The 23,464-nt window shown below is 40.6% G+C and overlaps 1 protein-coding gene across 1 annotated transcript; it reads right to left on the reverse strand.

Moving 5' to 3' along the window:
* Positions 1-6,291: 6,291 nt before the first annotated feature.
* On the reverse strand, positions 6,292-22,875 carry LOC119731212 (centrosomal protein of 55 kDa-like). The gene is made up of 9 exons (XM_038204292.1): positions 22,682-22,875; positions 19,388-20,127; positions 14,731-14,916; positions 11,341-11,490; positions 9,463-9,687; positions 9,141-9,290; positions 8,527-8,685; positions 7,941-8,057; positions 6,292-7,593 (listed from the first exon to the last, which is right to left on the reverse strand). The coding sequence occupies exons 2-9, from the start codon at positions 19,841-19,843 to the stop codon at positions 7,147-7,149; spliced, it is 1,890 nt and encodes a 629-aa protein (XP_038060220.1). The 5' UTR covers positions 19,844-20,127; positions 22,682-22,875; the 3' UTR covers positions 6,292-7,146.
* Positions 22,876-23,464: the final 589 nt, after the last annotated feature.

The following is a 23,464-nucleotide window of genomic DNA, read 5'->3' on the forward strand; positions in this document are numbered from 1 at the left end:
TCCCTGTAGGATTTTTTTTTTTTTTTTTTTATCTGGAACGCCTTCACCGCAAAGGTGTTTATATTTTTAAAAAATGTTTGTACATGTATAACACTAGAAAGGGGTATTTTATTTTAAGGGGTACCTATAAGTAAATGCAAGCATACAATATGGGGTATTAAAAAAAAAAAAATAGGAAACCCAACTGGATGACGTTCTGGATGTAAAAGCCCAATTCAAAAAATTAAGTCTTTTTCAGTAAAAGAATTGTTCCTATATAGCTCAGGTACTTGAGTTATGGACATCTAAACACAAACACAGTTTTATAATTTTTGTCCAAGGATCCCAACAACCATGCTAACTGGCACTTATCATAACCTTGATTGAAATAAACACTTTCTGCTTCCAATGTTTAAACATGCTTTACCCGGAGACTTTCTCATCCGAAATCTGTAAAACGCAACATGCAGAACTTTAGGGGGCGCCATTTGGGTTTCCTTTTTTTTTGACTCGCCCTGTACATGTACCATAGACCCTGCATTGTTCAGGGGCCCTCGCCATCGGCGACACGTACACTCTCAAACCCTCTGTTCATTATTTCGTGGATTTTTCATTTGCTCCCAATCTCACACCGGTACGCTGTTGAAATTTTGAAGCAGAACACCTTTAAAATATCCTTCTTCCCTGGCCTAAAACTATTTTTGCCCGAAATCATTACAAGTGTAGATGGATGAATGAATGAATGAATGAATGACTAACCATGTGATGCTCTGGTGTGGTTTGGGGTGTTTTTTTTTTGGGGGGGGGGGGTTGATAATTAGGGGCGCCTACCCTTCTGCCTTTAACATCCCCACACACACGACATGCCCTTTTCCCTTTGACATTATTTTCCCTTCGTGCCTTTTGTTCCTCCTTGGAATTTTTCTTCATGCCCTTTTCCCCTTTCCCCCCATGGCATTTCCCCCCTAATACCCATTTTCCCCATGACATTTTTTCTGTCATGCAATAGTTTTCCCCCATGGCATTTCCCCCATTGCATATCCACCAGGTTTCACTCGTGTCCCTTTCCCCCAACAGCATTATTTCCCTATGACATTTCTCATGCCCCTTTTTCACCACATGTGGCATTCTTCCTTCATGCCTTTTTTTCTCCACGCCATTTTCCCTTCATGCCTTGTTTTTTCATCATGGCATTTTCCCCCATCGCAACAGTGGTCTATGTTTTGTGCACAAACAATTAATGCGCTTTGCGAGAAGACTTGTTCCTAATCCGTACATACACTGTATGGGCGAAAACCAGCCTATACCCCGCGATAACGGAAATATTAGACAGTAATTCTAAATTGTTAAATAATTCAATAACTAAACGTGGGCCGATTTGTTTTCGATCGATGTCTCATTCAAAAGTGACTAACTTTTGTACACGTATAGCTAGAAAAATAGCAGTTTAGAAAAGGAATCTTTATTTCGGGATGGCAATCGAAATAGCATAGGGAATAATGCAACTTTAAAACATATTTTCACTTGATATATTCATCTTGCAACAAGTTGTGTGAAGCTCGTTTCCAAGAAAAAGAAATACTTTTGGGCTATTATCAGCCAACAACAATTATAAACATGTGGGGTTTTTTTAATTTGGGGGCTGACATGTTTGAACAAAATTAAAGTGCTCGAAACGGTTGATGGGAATTGCCCCACCATGCATCCCTTTCCTGCAAAGTTCCCAGACAGATGTGCGGATTCAAAGAAAATGATACGTCCTGCAAGTTTCGGGGAAAACTCTGTAAAAATGAGTGCTCTTAATTGATTGTTAATACCCGAATCTTAAATATACAAAGATGTACTGACATGAATATTAAAACATGTTCATCTGAGTCATTCACAAAAACAGTCAGATTTGACCAAATTGAACATAGCTATGTGCAATACTTGGCACTTTTATTTAGTTGAAACCTTGCCAGCAAGATTGCCTGGGGGCAACAACAAATAGGGATAGCTGAAGAACTGGGAGCAACTATAATGCGTCAAAATCTTGGAAAATCATTCAAAAGAGTAATAATTGCACAAGAAGCTATAACTACAGCATGTTTATACAGTGAAAACTCCATATTAAGTACACATCGATTCTTACATTCATTCAGTTTACATGTAAAGCATAATATTTCATTCAGTGCAGGTAAGGTACAGTTTGAGGGACTATAATCAACGATATAATACTATTACAGAACAAACAAAAATGAGGCACTTGGAAATAGGTTTCAAAATCCCGTCAATCAAAAACAAAATTTTAACCCCATAGTAGCATTGAAAAAATTACAGGCTAGTTAATGCAATGAAATAACGTAATTTAATTAAGAAGTGAAGACAAAAAGTAACCTTATATCCAATAATATACAGTAGCATTCCTTTGATACGGTGACCATAAAACGGCCAAAGAAAACAGAGCTTGAATTTATTATTATAAAACTAAAACCAATGTTTAAATGATTGTACAAGAGAAACATATTATTAAGTCTTCAAGCCTTGCTCTGCATTAAATCATTTGAAATACAGGTACCCTTCAACATAAAATTCCTCGTCTTATATGGACAGCATTTCAGATGGATTTACTTCAATATGATTTGGTAAATGTAGTGTTAAAATATGTATAAATCATAAAAGCGAACACACAAGGCACAAACGAAAAAAGTTCAGGCAGTACTTTAATGCAATATTGTATTTATAATTTTAACATCTCTAACGGCACTGGAAACGAAGTTGTTGCTGTGTACATACACTTTTTTGGTAAAGTATATACAATCTCACATATACATGCGTACCGCCTCTTCCTTTTGATTTGTTTCCGGTGTCATTTTCTCCCCATGGCATTTTTCCTTCATGCCCTTGTTCCCCCCCCCATGGAATTTCACCTTCATGCCATTTTTCCTTCCATGGCAGTTTTCCTTCATGCCCTTCACCTTCCACGACACTTTTCCTTCATGCCCTTTCCCGTCCATGACACTTTTCCTTCATGCCCGTTCCCTTCCATGACACTTTTCCTTCATGCCCTTTCCCGTCCATGACACTTTTCCTTCATGCCCTTTCCCTTCCATGACACTTTTCCTTCATGCCCTTTGCCTTCCATGACACTTTTCCTTCATGCCCTTTCCCTTCCATGACACTTTTCCTTCATGCCCTTTCCCTTCCATGACACTTTTCCTTCATGCCCTTTCCCTTCCACGACACTTTTCCTTCGTGCCCTTTCCCTTCCACGACACTTTTCCTTCGTGCCCTTTCCCGTCCATGACACTTTTCCTTCATGCCCTTTCCCTTCCATGACACTTTTCCTTCATGCCCTTTCCCTTCCATGACACTTTTCCTTCGTGCCCTTTCCCCTTCCATGACCCCTTTCCTTCATGCCCTTTCCCTTCCATGACACTTTTCCTTCATGCCCTTTCCCCTTCCATGACACTTTTCCTTCAGGCCCTTTGCCTTCCATGACACTTTCCTTCATGCCCTTTCCCTTCCATGACACTTTTCCTTCATGCCCTTTCCCTTCCATGACACTTTTCCTTCGTGCCCTTTCCCCTTCCATGACCCCTTTCCTTCATGCCCTTTCCCTTCCATGACACTTTTCCTTCATGCCCTTTCCCCTTCCATGACACTTTTCCTTCAGGCCCTTTGCCTTCCATGACACTTTCCTTCATGCCCTTTCCCTTCCATGACACTTTTCCTTCATGCCCTTTCCCCTTCCATGACACTTTTCCTTCAGGCCCTTTGCCTTCCATGACACTTTCCTTCATGCCCTTTCCCTTCCATGACACTTTTCCTTCGTGCCCTTTCCCCTTCCATGACCCCTTTCCTTCATGCCCTTTCCCTTCTATGACACTTTTCCTTCATGCCCTTTGCCTTCCATGACACTTTTCCTTCATGCCCTTTCCCTTCAATGACACTTTTCCTTCGTGCCCTTTCCCCTTCCATGACACTTTTCCTTCATGCCCTTTCCCTTCCATGACACTTTTCCTTCATGCCCTTTCCCTTCCATGGCACTTTTCCTTCATGCCCTTTCCCTTCCATGACACTTTTCCTTCATGCCCTTTCCCTTCCATGACACTTTGCCTTCATGCCCCTTTCCCCATGACAATTTTTTTTTTTTACCCATGGCATTTGTTCCCTATGGTATTTTACCATTCATATCATACCTTTTTTCCCCTCCGTGTAATTTTTCCCTCATGCCGTTTTTTTCCCCACGGTAATTTTCCTTCATGTCATTTTTCCTTCATGACATTTTTCCTTCTTGCCCTTTTTTCCTCCATGACATTTTCCCCTTCTTGCCTTTTCCCCCTTCTTGCCCTTTCCCCCATGGCAAGTTTTCTCTTATGCAAGTTTTTCCCCATGGCATTTTTCCTTGTGGTATTTTTGCCCTCATATCATGCCCATTTTCCTTGCGGCATTTTCCCCATGACAACACCCATTTGTTTACCTTCACAATTTTGCTTTATTTTGACTGAACATTTTGGAAAGAAACAAATATGTTAAACATGTATCAAACTGTGAATCACTGTAAAATCCAGAGATGTTCCTCATCAAACTACAGAGTAAATGAAACTAAAAGAAAAACTAAGCCTTTACACAATGAGACAAGTACATGTTTATGTATTGTGTCCTGGCTATTTGAAGCTTAAATCAAATTCAAAAGACAAATACAAAAAAGTCCCTGCAATTTCCACTTCTAATTACAAAATTACAAAAGCATGACATATACATGTATATCTGAATTGACTGACAAATGTCTGGGATTTGTTTTTTTAATTAAAGGGAATGTACATAATTGGCTTTTGCTGTAATTTCCAGAAATGGAGTATTTGAGGGGTTAGTATAATATATCAAATATTGTTACACTGACATGTTTGAAGTTTTGTGTTCAAAAATGCTGGAAAAACCAAGAAAAACAAAATTGTTTAAGTAGTCTGGTTCCCTGACTCCACTAAAGATGAAAGGAATCAATTTATAGTTGCCAGAAAATTGCAAGGTAAGGGAACCAGTCTAGCTGGCTTGCACCCGTTCATGAACATGTAACCAATACCAAACAAAATTTGGATTAAAAAAAAGTAAATTTGGAGCAGTAGTTGAAATATAGTTAGGTTTTTCCAACGGTGGTCGGCCGACCACCGTTGGAAATGTATACAAAAATACCATTTTCTTGAAAATGACTTCACACCAGGTGCCATAATTTTACAGGATGCTATTAGACTGTCATTTACCATCATCCTAGTAAGGTATTTCTTAAAAACTTGGTGGTTTTATTTTTCGATGTTTGCAAATGTTGTATATTCCCTTTAAATGATGAATTGGCAATTACAGTCTCCTGAGAATTTTTCACAAAACACAATCTTATGTTTTTTTGGTTACATTTGATGTTCCCATTTCGTATCACACAATTAAGTGTACAGGATGAACAACAAATCTACAAACACTTTATAAGAAAGTATGTTGAAACAGAATCACAAAAAAATACATATGAACTAAAGGGAAAAACTGTGAAACATTTCAACAAAGTTGAAGCAAATGCAATTGCAATACTGTAAATGAAACACAGTTGAAGCAGAATTTAAGAAAAAATACAAATGAATTGAAGGAAAATAATTGCAGAACATTTTGCCACAAGAACGTTAAAGTATCTAATATCAGTACAGCATTTCATTTCCGTTTCTAACTAAAACCACCACACTTCCTAACCACTTCTAAAATCCCTGAAACTTTCCCAAGGGAATTTCTGCTAATTCCTGCACCAGGAAGCTATGAACAAATACGTGATTTTGACATATCTGCGTACGATGAGACTTCGCTTCGAACAAACAGTCCAATTTAACTGTGCCGTCTCTCAAGAACACACCAATATCTTATCAAAACTCCTTAGTACATTAAATACGTTTGATAGTACCGGTAATTGCATATTCTGACAAACATTCATACATCTCAAGCATTATGGAATCCTATATCCACACACAGTTGTGCAACTCGGGTAATATTACAAAGTACTCTCTTTTCCACCATGCTTCACAAGTGCACACTAAACCATTGAAATAAGTTGCGTACATTCACTGACACTCCCAGCCACCTCCAGTTGATGTGACTCAGTGTCCACTTCATGTGAACCATGCACAAATTGCACATTACGTCCTTCATTTGCTATCTTGTCTCCCTCACATGACTCTAATTTGCTCCATATGGCAGGGTTTTTGGTGAAATTTGCATCTTTTTATGTCATTAATTAGTCCTTCTGATTTGAAAATCACAGGCGTGTGGAAAAAAACACACCTGGATTTTTTTAGGCGTGTGATTTTTCTAGGCGTGTGATTTTCTAGGCAAGTGATGTTTTAGGTGTGTGATTCTATGGTCCAAGCTGGGCTTTTTTTGTCTTCACTGACGTACTTTATTTTTCACAAATTATGAAGTATAATTATGCTGTAAATGTATGCCGAGATGTGCGGTACTGAGGGATTCAGGCGTGCGATTATTCGCACTTCTCAGGAAGCGTGTCATGGCGTGGGGGTGTGATCGCACGCCTCAAAACAGAAGGACTGATTACTGGTGATGTCCCTGAGCAAGCGCTTTACAGAGACGGATATTACAAAGACAGATCACTGGCCATTTTTTTTCCCAAGGATATGGACAATTATTAAGTACCAATTAATCAAGGCACGTTTGCACTGTACACACACAAAACCCCCTTCAAATGGAGAAACCATTGTGAATGCTATTGTACAAAGCAGCTGCCCTGTGACACTTGCTAGCACAATGCTTTCGCCACTTAACGAGGCCTCCATGATAAAGGTGATCAGAATGTATTGATTAAATTGATTAAAGCTGTAGATAAGCTTTACATATATGTGCAAGTTATATGATTAAATGTTCATGAAGATTACTATTGTGGTAAACTACCCCATTCAGTAGCTGATAATATATGTCCCACATCCTAAGGATATAAGCTGATTCAACTGATTAATTTGAGATACCTGTGTTTCATCAACCTATGTAAAACCAATTTGTTGTCATTATTCTCACATTTCCTACTGCTCTTAGGCAGTCCTTCACCATGGGCCTCCAACAATTTCCTCAAGGGAATTCAAACCAAAGATCTTTCCCTCATGTACTCTTAGAAAGAAACAAAACCCCTTCATGATCTCAGGAGCTATCGATGCACTTGTTGACGTGACGCTGAAACTCTTCCAAACGATCCGCTGGGTATTCCCTCTTACATCTCGGGCATTCCAGAGGCTTCCGAGACAAAGAGAAGCTTGACTGCATGGAATGGTAACTGCTTCTTTCAGGAGTCTTACCAGGCATTGTTGCCCCCGAGCTGGTCGAGTAGAATTCCCCCATGGAATCTGACAAATCCTTACCGTCTGCTACATCCTGCCCTGGCCCATCACATTCTATGTCATGCATGTCATGAAAGCCTTCCTGCCAGGGGGAGCTCTTGGGTCCCTTGAAGGCGCACCGCTGATTGCTGAAGGTTGGCGCTAGGGACATGGCTGAACGGCTGCCCTGTGGCTTGAGCGCATTCAGCTGTTGCTTGAGTTTCCTATTTTCCTCTCGTTCCCTATGGAGATCATCTGTCAGAAGGTCAACCTAGATTGAAGACAATAAACGCTTGGAATTAACAAACTGAAATCAGTGTATGCGCTGAGCGAGGTTAACAAAGGACCTGTGCTTTATTTCTGAGCAAGTTCATGGACAAACTTGAAACCCGTGTCAAATTACTCCGAAGCTTTACATTAGCTTCAATGTTTGAAACAGGAGCAACTACACATGAAAAGAATCAAAAGATTGCTGCAGTCATTCAGAATGACTCCAGACTCTAACCAATTGTACTACATTGTACTAAAACTCTATTTGGGCCAACCTGAGTTGTGTCTAATGCTTTCTGGTAAGGCAGTGTGAAATGAGTGTGAGTTGTTCATAGATTCTGACGTTACCTGTTGGCCCATACGTTGGCAGTTCTTAGTCCATTGCTCAACAATGAAGTTGTTCTTCTGCTTCTGAGATGTTGAATCCTGCTGCTCCTGCCTCAGGTCTTCCTCATAAAGCTTCATCTGTAAGATGGAACAAAGGATTGTGGGTTACAAGAGATTGCAATGGATTCTTGGTAAGAAAGAGTTAAGGACCCTATCTTGCCTGTCAATCAATCAAGTGAATTGACCAATTGACCTATCGCCCTTTGCGAGTTAGCCACGCCCCTTAGACAACCCCATGGAATTTATGTACACTACTTTTTGCTTGTATCAGATTTTGTGAGTTCAGCGTCCATTTGTACATCATGTAATTGGACAATATTTTACAAGCTGCGTTGAGGCGATTCTCAGTAACACGATTCCACCGAGACAGGTCAATTAGATTACTAAGCTTAGTCAGGTGGCATCGTCAGGGGACCCCGTGTAGATAGAGGAAAATACACAGACCAGTGTTCTTTAGTCTGAAATGAAAATCTTTTAAGGTCAACTTAATTAGTCCTGATACTATTTGGTTTTGGCGCCAAAATGTTGGGGGGGTGGGGGTTATTACCTGTGCTCGGACCACCATATCGACTTCCTTCAAGTCAGCTACCTCTTGTTTGAGTTTAGCAATCTCTAGCTCCAAGCTGCGACAGTTGGAACATTGCTGCTGTTTCTTCTGAATATCCTGCATTGTCTCCATCAGAGCGTTGTAGCGCTGCTCAAATATCTGCAAGTGAGAACAATGTCAGTCAAAATACACTCCACTGTGAGTAACCTACGGAATTTGTCAGTGAAATTTGAAGAAACCCTGAAACGCTGATTTATTGTCAAGCTCACATTTCATCTTGAATTCCCTCAACTAATATCACTGTTGCTGTGTAATTGTGTATAACATGATTCAGGCAAGCTCTTACACAGTTACATGAAGACAACCAAGCATGAATACATTGTTCAGAGTGGGTGAGAATGTCAAGACACCAGACTACCAGAACCTCCAGTGCAGGAGGTTGCTGGAATGGAATTCAAATTTAAATTTACATAGGAACAAATGGAACAAAAACTCTAGAAAAGGGCTTAAAGAGCCTTTTTCAAGGTTTGCTAAAAGAGGTAACTGGTTAGTAATTAAATGGTGGAGGGGACGGTTATAGAAAGGAGAGAGTTACTTTAAGGGCTATAACTTACCTCTCTTTGTTTTTCTGCCTCTTGTCGATTTTTGATCAGCTGTTTATTATCTCCTGTCACCTTCTTGAGCTGAGTGTCAAGATGCTGAATCTTTTCATTGAGTCGTTGCTTCTGCTGCTCAAACTGGTCCAAGGATACTCCTCCATCAGCCTTTAGAAAAGGAGGAAAACATTTCTTAAAATTTTCAAATTCTTACACACGGTAGTAAAGCTACAGATGTGTTTTGCTTTCACAATAGATACATGGGAATTCAATTAATGGGGAGAAATTTGAACAATTTCCAAGACGTTTCTTTTCCAGATGTTCAGATGGATGTTCTTACCTCATCTTGTCCCTTTCTGGTGCTCCCAGTTTTCTCAGAAGTGCTCTTCTTTTTCCCCTCCTCCTTCTGGATTGGAAGGAAGACTTTGGAGTCATGAACAGCACGGCCGTCTTCCTTTTTGAATGGACCATATTTCTGGAGCTCGTCTTTCAGTTCCTCACAGCGTTTGGACAAGGTATCTATCATGACTTGGCTTAGGTTTAGTCTCTTCTCAAGTTTCTCATTCTACAAGGGTAGAAATAGTCAATACCAACCAATTATCAAAAGTCAACTCTTTTATTCAAGTCAGTTTCAAACAAGCAACACAGCCAAAAGAATGTATCTTTATCATGTTTTTGTCCTGTATTGCACGCAGTGATTTTTTTCCTTTAAACCCTTTCATGTGAGATGAAGAATAAGGGATTCGTTTGCTTTCTCGCAACATGCCCAGTGAAAGTCAGTCCACGTGATAAGCATTAAATTGTTAAAAAGTTTGACGTGGCCTATTTGTGATGCTTCACCATGCTTCCGGTACATGTAGCTGTTCACATACAAGTACTTTACAAAATGCCACCACTTGTTTGAAAGTACGTACATGTGCATATGCAGTCCATCTTGGAAGATGTTATTTAATCCTCCTATGCAAACATACATTCCATGTAAAGTTGGGGTTTTTTTCAGTCGAATCAATCAAGTGACTGCTTTTAACAGTTAAGAGCTCCCAACCTACATAAAGCAGGGCTGACTGGCTGTGACTGCTTTATGTAACTTAATACATGTACATCTATGCTTTGACTGTCGATGAGTGATAATCAAGCTGTGCCTACCAAATTGCCTGCTTTTGTCTGTTGACTAGATTTGATAAGTAACAGTGCTTGGAATTTTACTGTTGGTGACTAGCCTGTGTATAAAGGCATGGCAGGGGAAGAGGATTGATTTTTTGTGACGGTTTGTGACTGTTCAGACAGCAGGAGGGTTACAGGGACTTGATCAATTTCTGTGTTAGAACTAAAATGGCATTGGATTGGGATTCCTACATGCTGTTTTGTAGTTAGGGGGTGGAAGAAGCCAGACAAAACAGCCTGTTTTCCAAACAGTTTTAACAGATATCTGTGACTGAAATGGCTATTGTATCTCAGATAGCTGTTTGTGCTGAATAAACATCGTACTTTATGAACTCTGTGAATGAACACCAGACATGCTAGATGGTGCATTCAGATCACGTGTATAAGAGCTCCGTATGTGGGGCACACTACTGCATGTCCACACTTTGTACACAGCACAAAGTACACTCAGCTAAAGGCCCGAAATCAGGAAATCAGAATCCATGTCAGCCCATGGTTGGGCTGACATCCATGGAGCTATTAAACACATGTAGGGCAGACAACCGTGTGTGTGGTGCGACACAATCACACAATACAGTTGACTCTCGTTAGTACAAACTCTGTTATACAAAATTCTTGTTTTAACAAACATAAAGCCTTGGTCCCGACTGTGCATTTATATGCACAATGAATGGGACTGATGTTCCTCTTAATACAAAATTCTGATATAACAAACAATTTGGCTAGGTCAGAACGAGTTTGTTATAACGAGACTCGACTGTACACGGGTTGAAACATTACATGTGCAGCAAAAACGCTGGTGTTGCGTTGAGTAGCGTGAAAATGTAGGGAAATTGAACCCTGTTGACATTTGACATGAATCGACGTATATAGTGCAAAAAGTTTGCCCGAGTCCCTGTTACATATGTACATTGTGTAACTCTCTCTCTTTGCAACTGTTGAGTGAGTACATGTGCGTGGAGTCTATAGGCCTGCTCCACAAGAGTAACAACAATAACTGCCTTCAGACAAACATTATGGATTTGTGCTTTAATTCAGGAAGATGCTCACTTACCATAAACTGCAGTTGGACTATTTGACTGGCTGGTTGGTCCTTCTTAGAGCATAGCCTGTCAATCTTCTCTAACAATCGCTCATTCTCATCTGCTTTGTCTTGGATGTCTTCCTGTAGCTTCTTAATGGTCTCTTTGTATTCTGCGGCTTCCTGTGTGTTGTGAGACAACATTGAGCACGTTCAGTCAAGGTCCGTTGCTTGACTGGTGATGTAATGATGTAATTGTACACGTGATGTAATTTCACACCTGCGCACTTATACATGTAACAAGGTGCAAAAACCGCTCCGTAGACTCGTCCAAAACAGACCGATTCACTAAGTAAGCTCGGACCACTGCACACACGTTGGGCAACAGCATGTGCGCCTTTTCAATGCCTGACTGCATGTGCCAGGAGCAAACATATGCGCGTGCATGCATGTCAGCCTTGTGGAGTGCTGAGGCCTCGTGGTCTGTAGCATTGAATTCGTGGTCTGCAGGTAACTCTGAAGGTTGTAGGTTCGAGTCTAGCCTGGGGTTATGGTTCGTGTGCCCTTAGACAAAGCACTTTGTCACTCATTGTTTCTCCCCACCCAGGAGTAAATGGGTGCCTGTGAGGGCAGAGATAGTTATTGTGGTTGATTTAGCTGCTTTGCGCCGAAATGGCAACATCGAGCTGTATACATGTACTCCCCAGGGAGCTACAGTTGGAATATTGGCCCAATGAGCAGGGTAATGATGCAACGCCTTGAGCACCAATAATGGTGGATACATGCGCTTTATAAATACCCATTTCTGTTATTATTTTGTGCAGGCATGACAGACATTATGCAAGAGTGTGTTTGGTCAAACGAAATGACCATTAGGCAAGGTTTACTAGATCGGTCTATAAGCTAAGTTGACAAGACGAATCCAACTATTGTTGAGGAGGTCTCGGCAAAATATAATGCAATTACAGTTAACCATATTTCTCTCTTGAGCTTGCTCATAATTGGTTCCATTACACCTACATGTAGGTATCCTGTCCTTCCATAGATCTCTATGATTCAGTCATCAAGTGCATTGTGTTTTCAGTCCCTGCCTGATTCTTTGGGTTTTTCACTGGAAAGATAATTGCAGGATTTTCCTCCCACGCCTGATGAAATGCAATATTCTTTCATTGTCCTCTCCCTAGCTTTCGTTCGGCTATGAGCTCCGTGCGCTACCAAAAGAGGGCGCCCTTTCACCTAACAACGACGTCCCATGGGCAGGACATTTCGCAGGTTGACGCACACCGTTCCTTGTGTTTGACCCACGTACACCAGGGGATTTGTACTATTTACACGCAGTGGCATGGCCGCACTTCGCCGCGCAAACGAATTGCAGTCAGGCAAGATGGCGTCGGTCGGTCACCTCCAACTGTACTTCCTTTGCCGGTGAGGGGGTGCTTCTGAACAGAGCGGATTGCACTTGTTGCAGTGAATTTCCCGAATGTTGAGGAAATAAAATAACTCCACTTCAGAGGCATAGCGGCCCCCACCGCTATAGGCGGGGGGCCTTTTTTAGGAGTGCCCTTTTGGGGATTTGGCGTGAATGTTGGCAATTGTGCCACCCTGATAAGCGCCACCTACATGTACTGTCCGATAATTGGATGGATGAGTGCCCTTTTTCAAGTCTTCCCCTCCCCCCAATAAAAATGACCTTGCTACGCCCATTAAGCGACATATTATTGCAAAAGTTGAACAACATTGCGCAACTTTTACAGGTTTCGTTATGACTCATTTTTTTAAAGTTTCCCAATGAGTACCTGTACAACTGACGTCCCCAACTTACGCAACAAATTATGCAAAAAGTACTTGGAAAAAGTACCCTGTTGTACACAACTGCCCTTTTTCACCCAGCCATTACCCTCCTCCCTCCCCCCCCCAAAAAAAAAACCGAGTGCCCTTTTTTAGCCACAGCCTTTCTTACGAGTGCTGTTTTTAGAATTTGGCGTGAATGTCGGCAATTGTGCCACCCTGATAACTGCCACCTGCATGTACTGTCAGATAGTGCCCATGACCCTCCAATTTGAACAGCCCCGCCCCCCCCCCAAAAAAAACCTGTTGATTTTACCGAGGCCAAGTGACAAGTGAAAACAAAATGGCTTTTTTTCAGCACAGATGGATGAGTGCCCTTTTTCAAGTCCCTCCCCCAATAAAAATGACCTTGCTGCGCCTCTTTAAGCAACATGTTATTGCAAAAGTTGAGCAACATGTTTCGTTATGACTCATTTGAGTAGCTGTACATTTGACAGTCTGCAACTTGCTTAACAAATTATATGCATGTCATTTTATCATGCAAGGTACATGTATGGCATGCCACTGAATATGGACTGTTAACGTTACTGACCACATTGTACCAGTAATTGTGATTCTTGTGGAGTCTGCCATTGCTCAACTTATCAAGGTTGGAACCAGAAACCCACAGCTTTGTTTTTGAAGTGAATTGCTCTTTTACCTAATGACAAGATTTTTAGCCGTTGCCTCAATTTTTTGAAGAAAGTTGGACAAATATATTTTCAAATGGCGGTTCGAGGTGCCTCAAAGACTGTTTAAGTTTGTTAAATGTTGACTGGCTACACCGATTTTTGTGAAATTGACCACAGCCGTGCAACCAAATTGTTGCGCAAATTTGATACATTTGTACATTGTGTACATGTATGTAAGTTACACACTTTGTGAAATCGGCTGCAAATGGTACAAAAATGTTGAATTGGGTCCTTTTTAACAATGGTTAATTTTGACAGATGGTTGTAAGGGTATTTCCCAGATGCTCACTAGGATTGCTAACTAGGATTGGGCAATAAGGAACTTGAAAGAGGATTACATGTATCTGTATTATTTACAATGTAACGCACAATTGCTCCCACTCATCACGCTGGCGTGACTATTATTCAACTACATAATTCCATTGTCATGTTTGTTTTGTTATACAGAGGTCATAGTTTCAGTTTGACAGAGGCAATCAATCGTTATTGTATTTCCCAGCTTCCTGATTGCGAAATAGTTAAAAGGGAAATCCCCTTTGACAACATGGACAATGGTACATGTATTTAACCTAATTCTGCCTAGGACCTAACAATAGACCTATACCAATGCAAATAACAATGTACATGGGCATGTACCTTTTTATGTGTGCAATACACACTGTATGTACATACTCCCTGTGGCTTGTGTACATTTTGTTAAGACATCCACACTTAAAGGGTTTCAATAAGCACATGCACGTATCTGGATTTCATTAGACGATTACTTCAGTGATACTTTCCACAAGTCACTTTTGCAATTTCGTCAGAAACTCTCCAATGACAAGCTTGTTCTTCTTCCTTTAGGGTAATTCACAAAAGCAGAATATTTGCCCCAGGATTTGCTGACTAAAACACAACTTCTCACCAAGATTTTGTCGACATCTTGGCCTTTCTCCTTGGCTAGTCTTGTCAGTTCTTGCTTCATCAGCATCATCTGGTGGATGAAAAGCTCATGATGCTCGAATGATACACCGGGCTTGGGCTGGAATGGTACAGCAGGCTTGGGCCGGAATGGTCTGCTACTAGGCTGCTCATTATCTGGCCTGGACGACTGAAAGAACGGAATACAGTGACATAAATAAGAAGTCAGATGGCGTTGGAGTGGGGCAGATAACAGGCTGGCAGGGGAGGGGAAGATCCACCTGCTTCAGTTACTTATAGTGGTACAAAGCAATGTTATCTCCCTAATTACCTGGTGCCAATTGCATGGAGTTCCTAATAAAGCTATGAAATTTGCTGAAAATTATCTGATCAGTATCTGATTAGCACAAATGGGTTATCACCAGTCAAACTGCAATGCATTGCATAATATCACTTCTACAGGGTGAGTCAAAAAAAGCGGAACCCAAACCCCCAAAATTATATTTCATATTTAAAAAATATTTAGCACCAAAAATAATAATGACTTGAAAGCAATTTATTTTTTGGACGAGACAGGTTTTAGAGTCATTGCGTTTAAATGGTGATATTCTTTGAACGGATTGAGCAATTTCAATATTTTTTTGTATCTGAAACTAGTTTTTGAACTTGGCTTTCCAGTCATTATTATTTTTGGTGCTACATATTTTTTTTAAAATATGAAATACATTTTGGGGGGTTTGGGTTGACTCACCCTGTATATATACATGTACTGTAATCCTCAATATGACACAATGTATGATGTACAATGTACATGTATGCTCAGAATGTAAATTTGCTTAGTACAAAAATGTACATGTACACCATGTACACGTATGTAAGTTGTAACTCCTCTTTGGCATCTCCATGAAATTGGGACCTGGCAACATTACATGTACATGTAGTACAACCTTAACATCTTGCATCATTTGTGAACAGAAAGTGTGTTATAATTATTTAAATAAGTTTACATGTACTTACTCGAAACACGCAATGCTCATTGTACTTATTTGGTTTTAAAGTTTTTGGGGGTACAAAAAGAACATCTACATACAGTTTGTTGACAGTTCAGAATGTTGTTAATTTCTTTTATAAGAATCTTATTCTTTTTACATTTTTCCAACTTGAGGCCTTACAGTCAAATCATAAAAGGCATTCACAGACAAATAAAGCGTGTCTGTAGCGTGTGCATTCATCTTTGTGCTATTACTTAGGCCAACTAAAAGTGTTTCCAGTAACACTACCCCAAAAAACGGGGTCTACCCGATGTTCCCCAATTTCTACAATGTATGTTCCCCGAAATCCTTAAGATTAGGGTTAGGGCTGGAGAACATCAGTATTGGGGAACATAACTATTTTCTCGGTTACCAAAACCGTGCTCATGCTGGTTGTGTTTCAATCTTCTTCAGTAAACAACATGCATGGATTAACGAACAGAAAGTAAAACCAGCTTTCTCAACTGTGCGGACAATGAAATCACAACCTAAATGAGTACGGTACAGCAGGCTTTGGCCGGAATAGTCTGCTACTAGGCTGCTCATCAGCTGGCCTGGATGACTGGAAGAACAGGATACAGTGATAAAAAAAAGAAATCAGGTTGAGTTGGAGATGGCAAATAACTTGGGTGGAGGTTCCTAAGCGAAGGAATTTACTGAGAACAGATTATGCTTAGCAAAAAACAGGTTATTACCAGCCAAACTGCAATGCATAGTGATGCACACTTCCTCAGTGTGATTTACATGTGCGCTCAGAAAGTAAATTTGCTCAGTAATTAATTCCTCCTTGACATCTCCATGAAATGAACTTGTACAACCTTAACATCTTGCAACATTTGCAACAAAAAGCATGCTATACTACGTGTAATTATTTTTAATCAAAACACGTCATACTTATTTGGTTTCAAAGTTGGTTTGGGTAAGGCCAAAAAAAAAAATAAGTCGGTCTCTGGTCAGCGCGCGCGTCAATTTTAATCATGCGCGTCGATCTTTTTTTTCCCAAAATGTTCCGCGGTAGCTCCAACAGCGCCCTCTATTTCGCACCTCCTCATTTTTTTTTACCAAAGAGCACCAAGGAATGGGAAATTGCACCAAGGCAAATGATCGAAAGCACCAAGGCAAATTATGGAGGACACCAATGTACACGAGGACACAAAAAAAGCAAAATAGTACCCCACCTTTTCTGTACAATCCAAGCTTGAAGAAAAAAGAAAAAAAAAGCAAAAAAAAAAAAAAGCCGCGTGGCCGCGTCAATTCCGGAACTTTGGTCTGACCAGAGACCGAATATTTTTTTTTTTTGGCCTAACAAAGAATATATGGAAAATCGCACATTTTTAGATTCACAGTAAAAAAAAAAACCTTGACTTTAGACAAAACTAATAATGGTGAACGTACTGGTTGAGTCAGCATTTCATCCAACTGAAAATACATAGTTCAGAACCAATGCTATGCTCTTTTAATGGTTTTACTGTTTTAAGCGTTTCCAACTTGAGGCCTGACACAGTCCAATCAGATCATAAAATGCATTCACAAATAAACAAATTCATAAATTAATTCAGGCATACATGTACGCACACAAGTGTGTACAGGGCCTATTTACCTGCAATCGGAGACCCCCTATTGTCCCTCTTTTGTTTGTACTTTTACTTTTTAGGAAGACCTCCCATATGTTTTGCACACGATCAGAGATTGGGGACCTTCGGGAATTGGGGACCCTATTGTCCTCTATTGTTCAACATCCCATATTGAATGCAGAAACAAGCTCATATTATACATATCGTTATATGTGCATACATGTGCAATGTATAGTTTTGTACATGTATGTAATTAATTACTTAGGCCAACTAAAAAGTGTTTCCGGATAACAGTGCCCAGCAAAAATACATTCTTTTTAATGGCTCTGCTTTTGGAATGATTTCACACCCATTTTCTCGGTTACAAAATCATGCTCATGCTGGTTGTGTTTTAACCTTCTTCAGTAAGCAACATGCATGGATTAACGAACAGAAAGTAAAACCAGCTTTCTCAACTGTGCGGACAATGAAATCACAACCTAAATGAGTAACCGTTCTTAATGAAAACCATGACAGTCAAAAATAAACATGACAGAATTCAAAACAAGAGAAATTGATCAAGGAACTTTTGTTGGCAAGCCTTCTCGTTCAGCAAGGTCTGCCTCAATTGGCGAGCAATAACATACTAGCATGTCTGAACTTGCAATGTTCTGGGGTTCCCCCCACCTAGAAATGAAGTCTAATGGGAGTGCCAAGTACCAGTGTACCTCATGTCTATATTCAGCAATGACCACGTACATGTGTACATTCCATTGCTCTGCCCACACTGAGTAATCAATGCTTTAATAAGTGTATTGCAAAATCCAGCAACTGATGCCATCTTGAAGACGTGTTCTAAATAGAAATTTCTAACTGACTGCGTCAGACTGATGCATGTATTTTTTCAAAGATGCTGAAATATGAGGTGCTATGCAACAAAACAGTTCTCACTGTGATGCAAAAGTAAGCCCTGTCAATATCTGAATTTTCAATAATCGATATATATCGGAAATCTAATATTGAGAATATTCGATATAGGCCTATTGATTATCTTATGTAAAAATTAAAGACCATAAAGATGACACCTTGATTAAAAAAATAAATCAAAGAAAATAACTCCCAATTTTCCACGGCCTTTCTCTGGAGCATACTGCTAAAACTTTTCAAAAAAAATCTCAGCACTGATGTGTTTTTTCCAGACCGGGCATTTTAAAATGTATTTTTACATTTGGGGAGACCGCGAAAAAAAGGCGAGAAATCCAGCAAACGCAGAGCACAAAGCAACGCCACTTAACATTTCGCAGTGTTTTTAGTTCGAGTCACCATGGTCGCAAGCACAAGTTGCCGCCAAGTTTTGTTTCATAGCAAATGGTAAACACAAAGTAAAAGCACAAATGGGATCATTATCAAGCGAAATCGTCTGTGCTTAAATTGCAAAAGAAGTAAGAATTGAGTCTTTGTAACTTTTCATCCAGGGATGTAATTGAGTCCATCACATGTAAATCACAAACCCTTTCACAAGCCCAGTCACAAGAAACAGTGCAAAAAGAGTAACAATTTGACTAGCATGTGATTTGAATGAGGTCTGGATGACTTGTGATGGACTTGTGATTGACTCAACTACATCCCGGTTTTCATCATATGTGATGCGATCAAGCTAAATGAGTCATTTGTCAGGAATTTTTATTTGGAGATACAGGGCAAAATAGGGCCACTTCATCACATCACTTCATCACATCTCTTGGTGTTCCGACTTCCATAATTTTTGAACTACAGATGGTATCAGCATGCAGTATTCACAGCAGTAATGCTGAGATTGTGCTCTTTTCAAATCTGTAATAAAAAATTTTGACCAGGGTCGACAAACGACTCATGTAGCTTGATCGCATCACATCTCTTTTTGTCTAACTACTCAGACTCCTTATCATAATGAAAACCCCAAAAGGTTAGACCCATTTGTTCAGTTTCTCAAGTTAATTACCTTTACCGAAACGTAGGACTCGGAAAAGGGCTCCTTGAGATTCAAAAGAAAATCAAATATTATATCAATTTTTGTCTTTTTCAATGAAATACAAACCTCATGTTTATCTCCGCCGGTCTTCTGTGAAGCTTTCTGGGCCTTTCCAGGTTCTTCCTTGGAATAAGATGATGACTGATCTCCCCCTTGAATCTTGGTAACCCCTCCCCTCTCATCCTCATTCCCATGACATCTTGCACAAATCTTCTCTCGCTTCCGAGAGTTTGCCAATTCCGCGTTCAGTTCTGCGTTCTTTCTCTGCTGTTCAGTGAACTGCTGTCGTACCTTTGCAAGGTAAGCATCCGTTCGAGCAACATCCAGTTCCAGGTACTTTGACCGTTCTTTGTAACGTTCTGCATCCTGCTTGCTTGTTTGAACCTCCACGACCAGTTTCTTGAAGGCTCCGCTCTTTCTGTCTAGGGCAGCTTGCGCAGTTGCTTGTTGGGCGAAGAGGAGTGATAGTTGATGAGGGTTCAATTGCACTTGAGTAACACTTTGACCTAATAAGTTTGCCATTTAGATGACTTGCAATGCACGTTAATTCAAAGCACGAAACTTTCAGTAAGTTATAAAAATATTTGGCAAAGTTCTTGTGTAAGTCCTGTAAATGTTTATTGGGATCCTTTAATCGTTTAGTTCTTAGTTGTAGTTGTTCGCACCAGGTTAGGTAATGCATGTACATGTGTATGTACATCAGTGATATTCAGACGCGAGGTATTGCCTTCTGTGAACGAGAGAGTTGTTTTGTAGCACTCATTTCAACACTGCACCTCAATCCTCAATATGGTTTCCCTTTAAATCTATAAACAGAAAGGATGGAAGAGTTGTCAATTTTAACTGATTAACCAACAAGATTTCTGAATGTAAACATTTAAAGCTGGTGTATGTGTGGTCCCAGGAGCTACATGTAGAATGCTGCTTCTTCACGCTGCATTCATGCAGTACAGTAAACGCCATCCATATAACTCCTACTGTGCTACAACAGAAGGTGCTGAAGTAATGAAGTATACACCGTAGAACATGTACGTGTACATTTGTACATGTACAGTGCCTAATGCACATTGGAAGATTTTAACCTCTTTGATATTTTAACCAAAACGATTTTTACACGCACCAAAACAGTATTCATGAAGGCAGTGGTGATATTGCCGTGACCACCTGACCAATCACAGGGCACTTTGATTGGTCACCAATGCTTGCCAGGAAACAGTCTAGCCAAAGCTATGCATAAGTCTACTTTTCCGGAATTCAAAATGGCAGCCTCAAACAAGGCGTTTGTGACAAGGGTGTTTCCCAAATTGAAGGTGAAATTTCTCTTTTCTTCCCAAAGGTTACTCCTAGAACTATGAGGCTCTACATGGAGCCTCATAGTTCTAGGACAGACTGGGACCGTGAGTGCATAAAAACGTGCAAAATTACTACTGACGTTTTTTTTACTTCACCATTAGGATAATTAATGCCCACACAACACATACATCAAAATGATAAAGTTGCAAGCATGTCATCTGCGAAATTTGAGACCTTAAATCCAATTTTAAGGCAAGTTTTTGGCAGTTCAAAAACCATCCACGTCAATCTCCATGCTCTGGAAATGGGTGTGTGATTCCCAATGTATTCTGGGTAGGTGTAGGAAGTGCCTTGCAGCTTACTTGTTTTTTAATTGATAGCCAAATGAACACAGCGCCCTCTGTTAAAAAATGAAACATTCTACATTCACTCAGATCAACAAGAGGGCGCTGCTTTATCTACAAGATGAAAATGTTCTAGCTAGGGAGTTTTTTTGCACAATGCATTGCAGTACACATCAACGTGATGTCTCACGTTTGGATTTCGATAACTCTCTGCAAAAATTTGAATTAAAAGCTGAATTTTTGGTGATGCAATGCTCACAACAGCAACTTTGCGAGGCAGAAGTTTCGGGGATTATTGAGGAAACTGTAGTGAGTAAGAAGCTTGCAAATTTGATTCACACTGGTTTTATTATGCAGCACAAACTTTTGCATGATATGGATACCTTAAGTTTTGGGACTCTCATACACAGTATTGAGAGTCCCAAATTTTTGGACTAGTTCTAGGAGTACCCAAAGGTTACTCCTAGAACTATGAGGCTCCGCGTGAGCGGAGCCTCATAGATGTAGAAGCCCGCAAAATTGTCTGCAGCACAAAACACTAATAAAGTACAAAAACGTCCATCAAAATGCAGCCATTTCACACAGAACCGCTGCACAGTTTGCCCCTATACTCCGTACTTTACCTCTTGACATACTCACGTATCTTGGGCACAACTAACATAGGTGGATTCTGTCGGTTTTTAGGCCAAAATGATGAAAAATATGCCCTTTCCGCACTGAGCCAACCGAACACTTGAAACGTGCACGCATATGATCGAGCGATGATTTTCGGAGCGCGCCGCGGGGGGTACGGTGCAGGCGAAATGATAGTATGTGCATGCGTACAAGTGCATGTACCCCCCGCGGCGCGCTCCGAAAATCATCGCTCGATCATATGCGTGCACGTTTCAAGTGTTCGGTTGGCTCAGTGCGGAAAGGGCATATTTTTCATCATTTTGGCCTAAAAACCGACAGAATCCACCTATGTCTGTATGTTAGTTGTGCCAAAGATACGTGAGTATGTCAAGAGGTAAAGTACAGAGTATAGGGGCAAACTGTGCAGCGGTTCTGTGTGAAATGTCTGCATTTTGATGGACGTTTTTGTACTTTATTAGTGTTTTGTGCTGCAGACAATTTTGCGGGCTTCTACATCTATGAGGCTCCGCTTACGCGGAGCCTAGTCATAGTTCTAGGAGTACCCAAAGGTATGTAAACCTAACCACCATCATTTGTATTTTCACTTCCCACCGAAGCCTAGCCCTACAGGGGCGCATAAGGCAGTTTGAAGACCGTTTTAGGGGTGAAATCTGACGATTTTAATCAGGGGTACAAGTGAAAATGGTCAAACAAAATTAATAGTAACCGCAATAGGGCCGTCGATCTTGGACTCTACTATCGCCCGACCATGTCCAAATGTTAAAAAGCGATCCGTAGACATAGTTACTCGGACCATTCCTTCCTCCATGCTCGGACTAGTGGAAGTGTGGCCTTTGTTTACGGAGGTAGTCCAGTAAACTGGCCACATGGGGCTAGAACGAAGGTAGACCCGTGAACGTTGCTATATTCACGGGTAGTTCAACGCTGCACTCGGTAGTACTAGTACTAGTAGTAGTAGTAGTAGTAGAAGGCCTCCATACAATATTACCATACACTATTGTACACAATTGCGTCAGTTTGCAACCTTTTTTTTCCCAACATTCTTTCCCCAATGGACATTATTGCAAGAAAAAGTCGCTTACGTTACCTGAGTACAGAGTCGCTGCCGACAAAAATGTCCAGTAAACCCTTGTTCGTCCGAATTTCCCGTATCACATCAGGCGAGTGAATGCCAGATGCTCTCCCTCCAAAAACATCTGCGCGTATGTTAATGTTTGGAACTTAACCCCTGAACTATAAACGCTATACTTGTTTCCAGATGCATCAGCAAATAGTCCCGGTATCCCCGGTGTGGTCAGATCTAAAAATAAACTGCGTACGTGTACTTTCTGGTGTTAGCGCCCTCTCGCGGTATTACTCATGTATCAAAACGCAAGCCGTCAGGAACCAAGACTAGTAAATTACAGATTGCGCACATGACGACAGGGGTTTCCCCCTATTGCGAAACATAACTATTGCGAAACCAATTCTCGAAATTTACACAATAATACTCCTACTTCTTGCGGTGATAAATACTCACCTGGCGGTATTTCATTCAAATTTGGGATTTTTTACTGAGTAATGTCGACATCCTGAGATGAAAACCAAAAAAGAATAACCATCACCATAAAAATAAAAATGACAGCACTCTCATGGGCGTCGCGAGGGGGGGGGGGGGGGGGGGGACCCCGGAAAACGGAAAGAAAAAAAGGAAAAAGAGGTGTGAAGCCATATTGCTGTTACTTTGATGGGGCGGGGGAGGGGGAGGGCAAATGCTCCCCTGCTCACGCTCGGAAAAATGATAAATTGAGAATATAATGAAAAAGTAAAGGAATTTTGGGGGAAAATTTGCCTTGCCCACTGGAAAAAATCCAGGCTGGCGACGCCCATG

Source organism: Patiria miniata, unplaced genomic scaffold (genome assembly GCF_015706575.1).
Source record: "Patiria miniata isolate m_02_andy unplaced genomic scaffold, ASM1570657v1 HiC_scaffold_23, whole genome shotgun sequence".
Classification (NCBI taxonomy): domain Eukaryota; kingdom Metazoa; phylum Echinodermata; class Asteroidea; order Valvatida; family Asterinidae; genus Patiria; species Patiria miniata.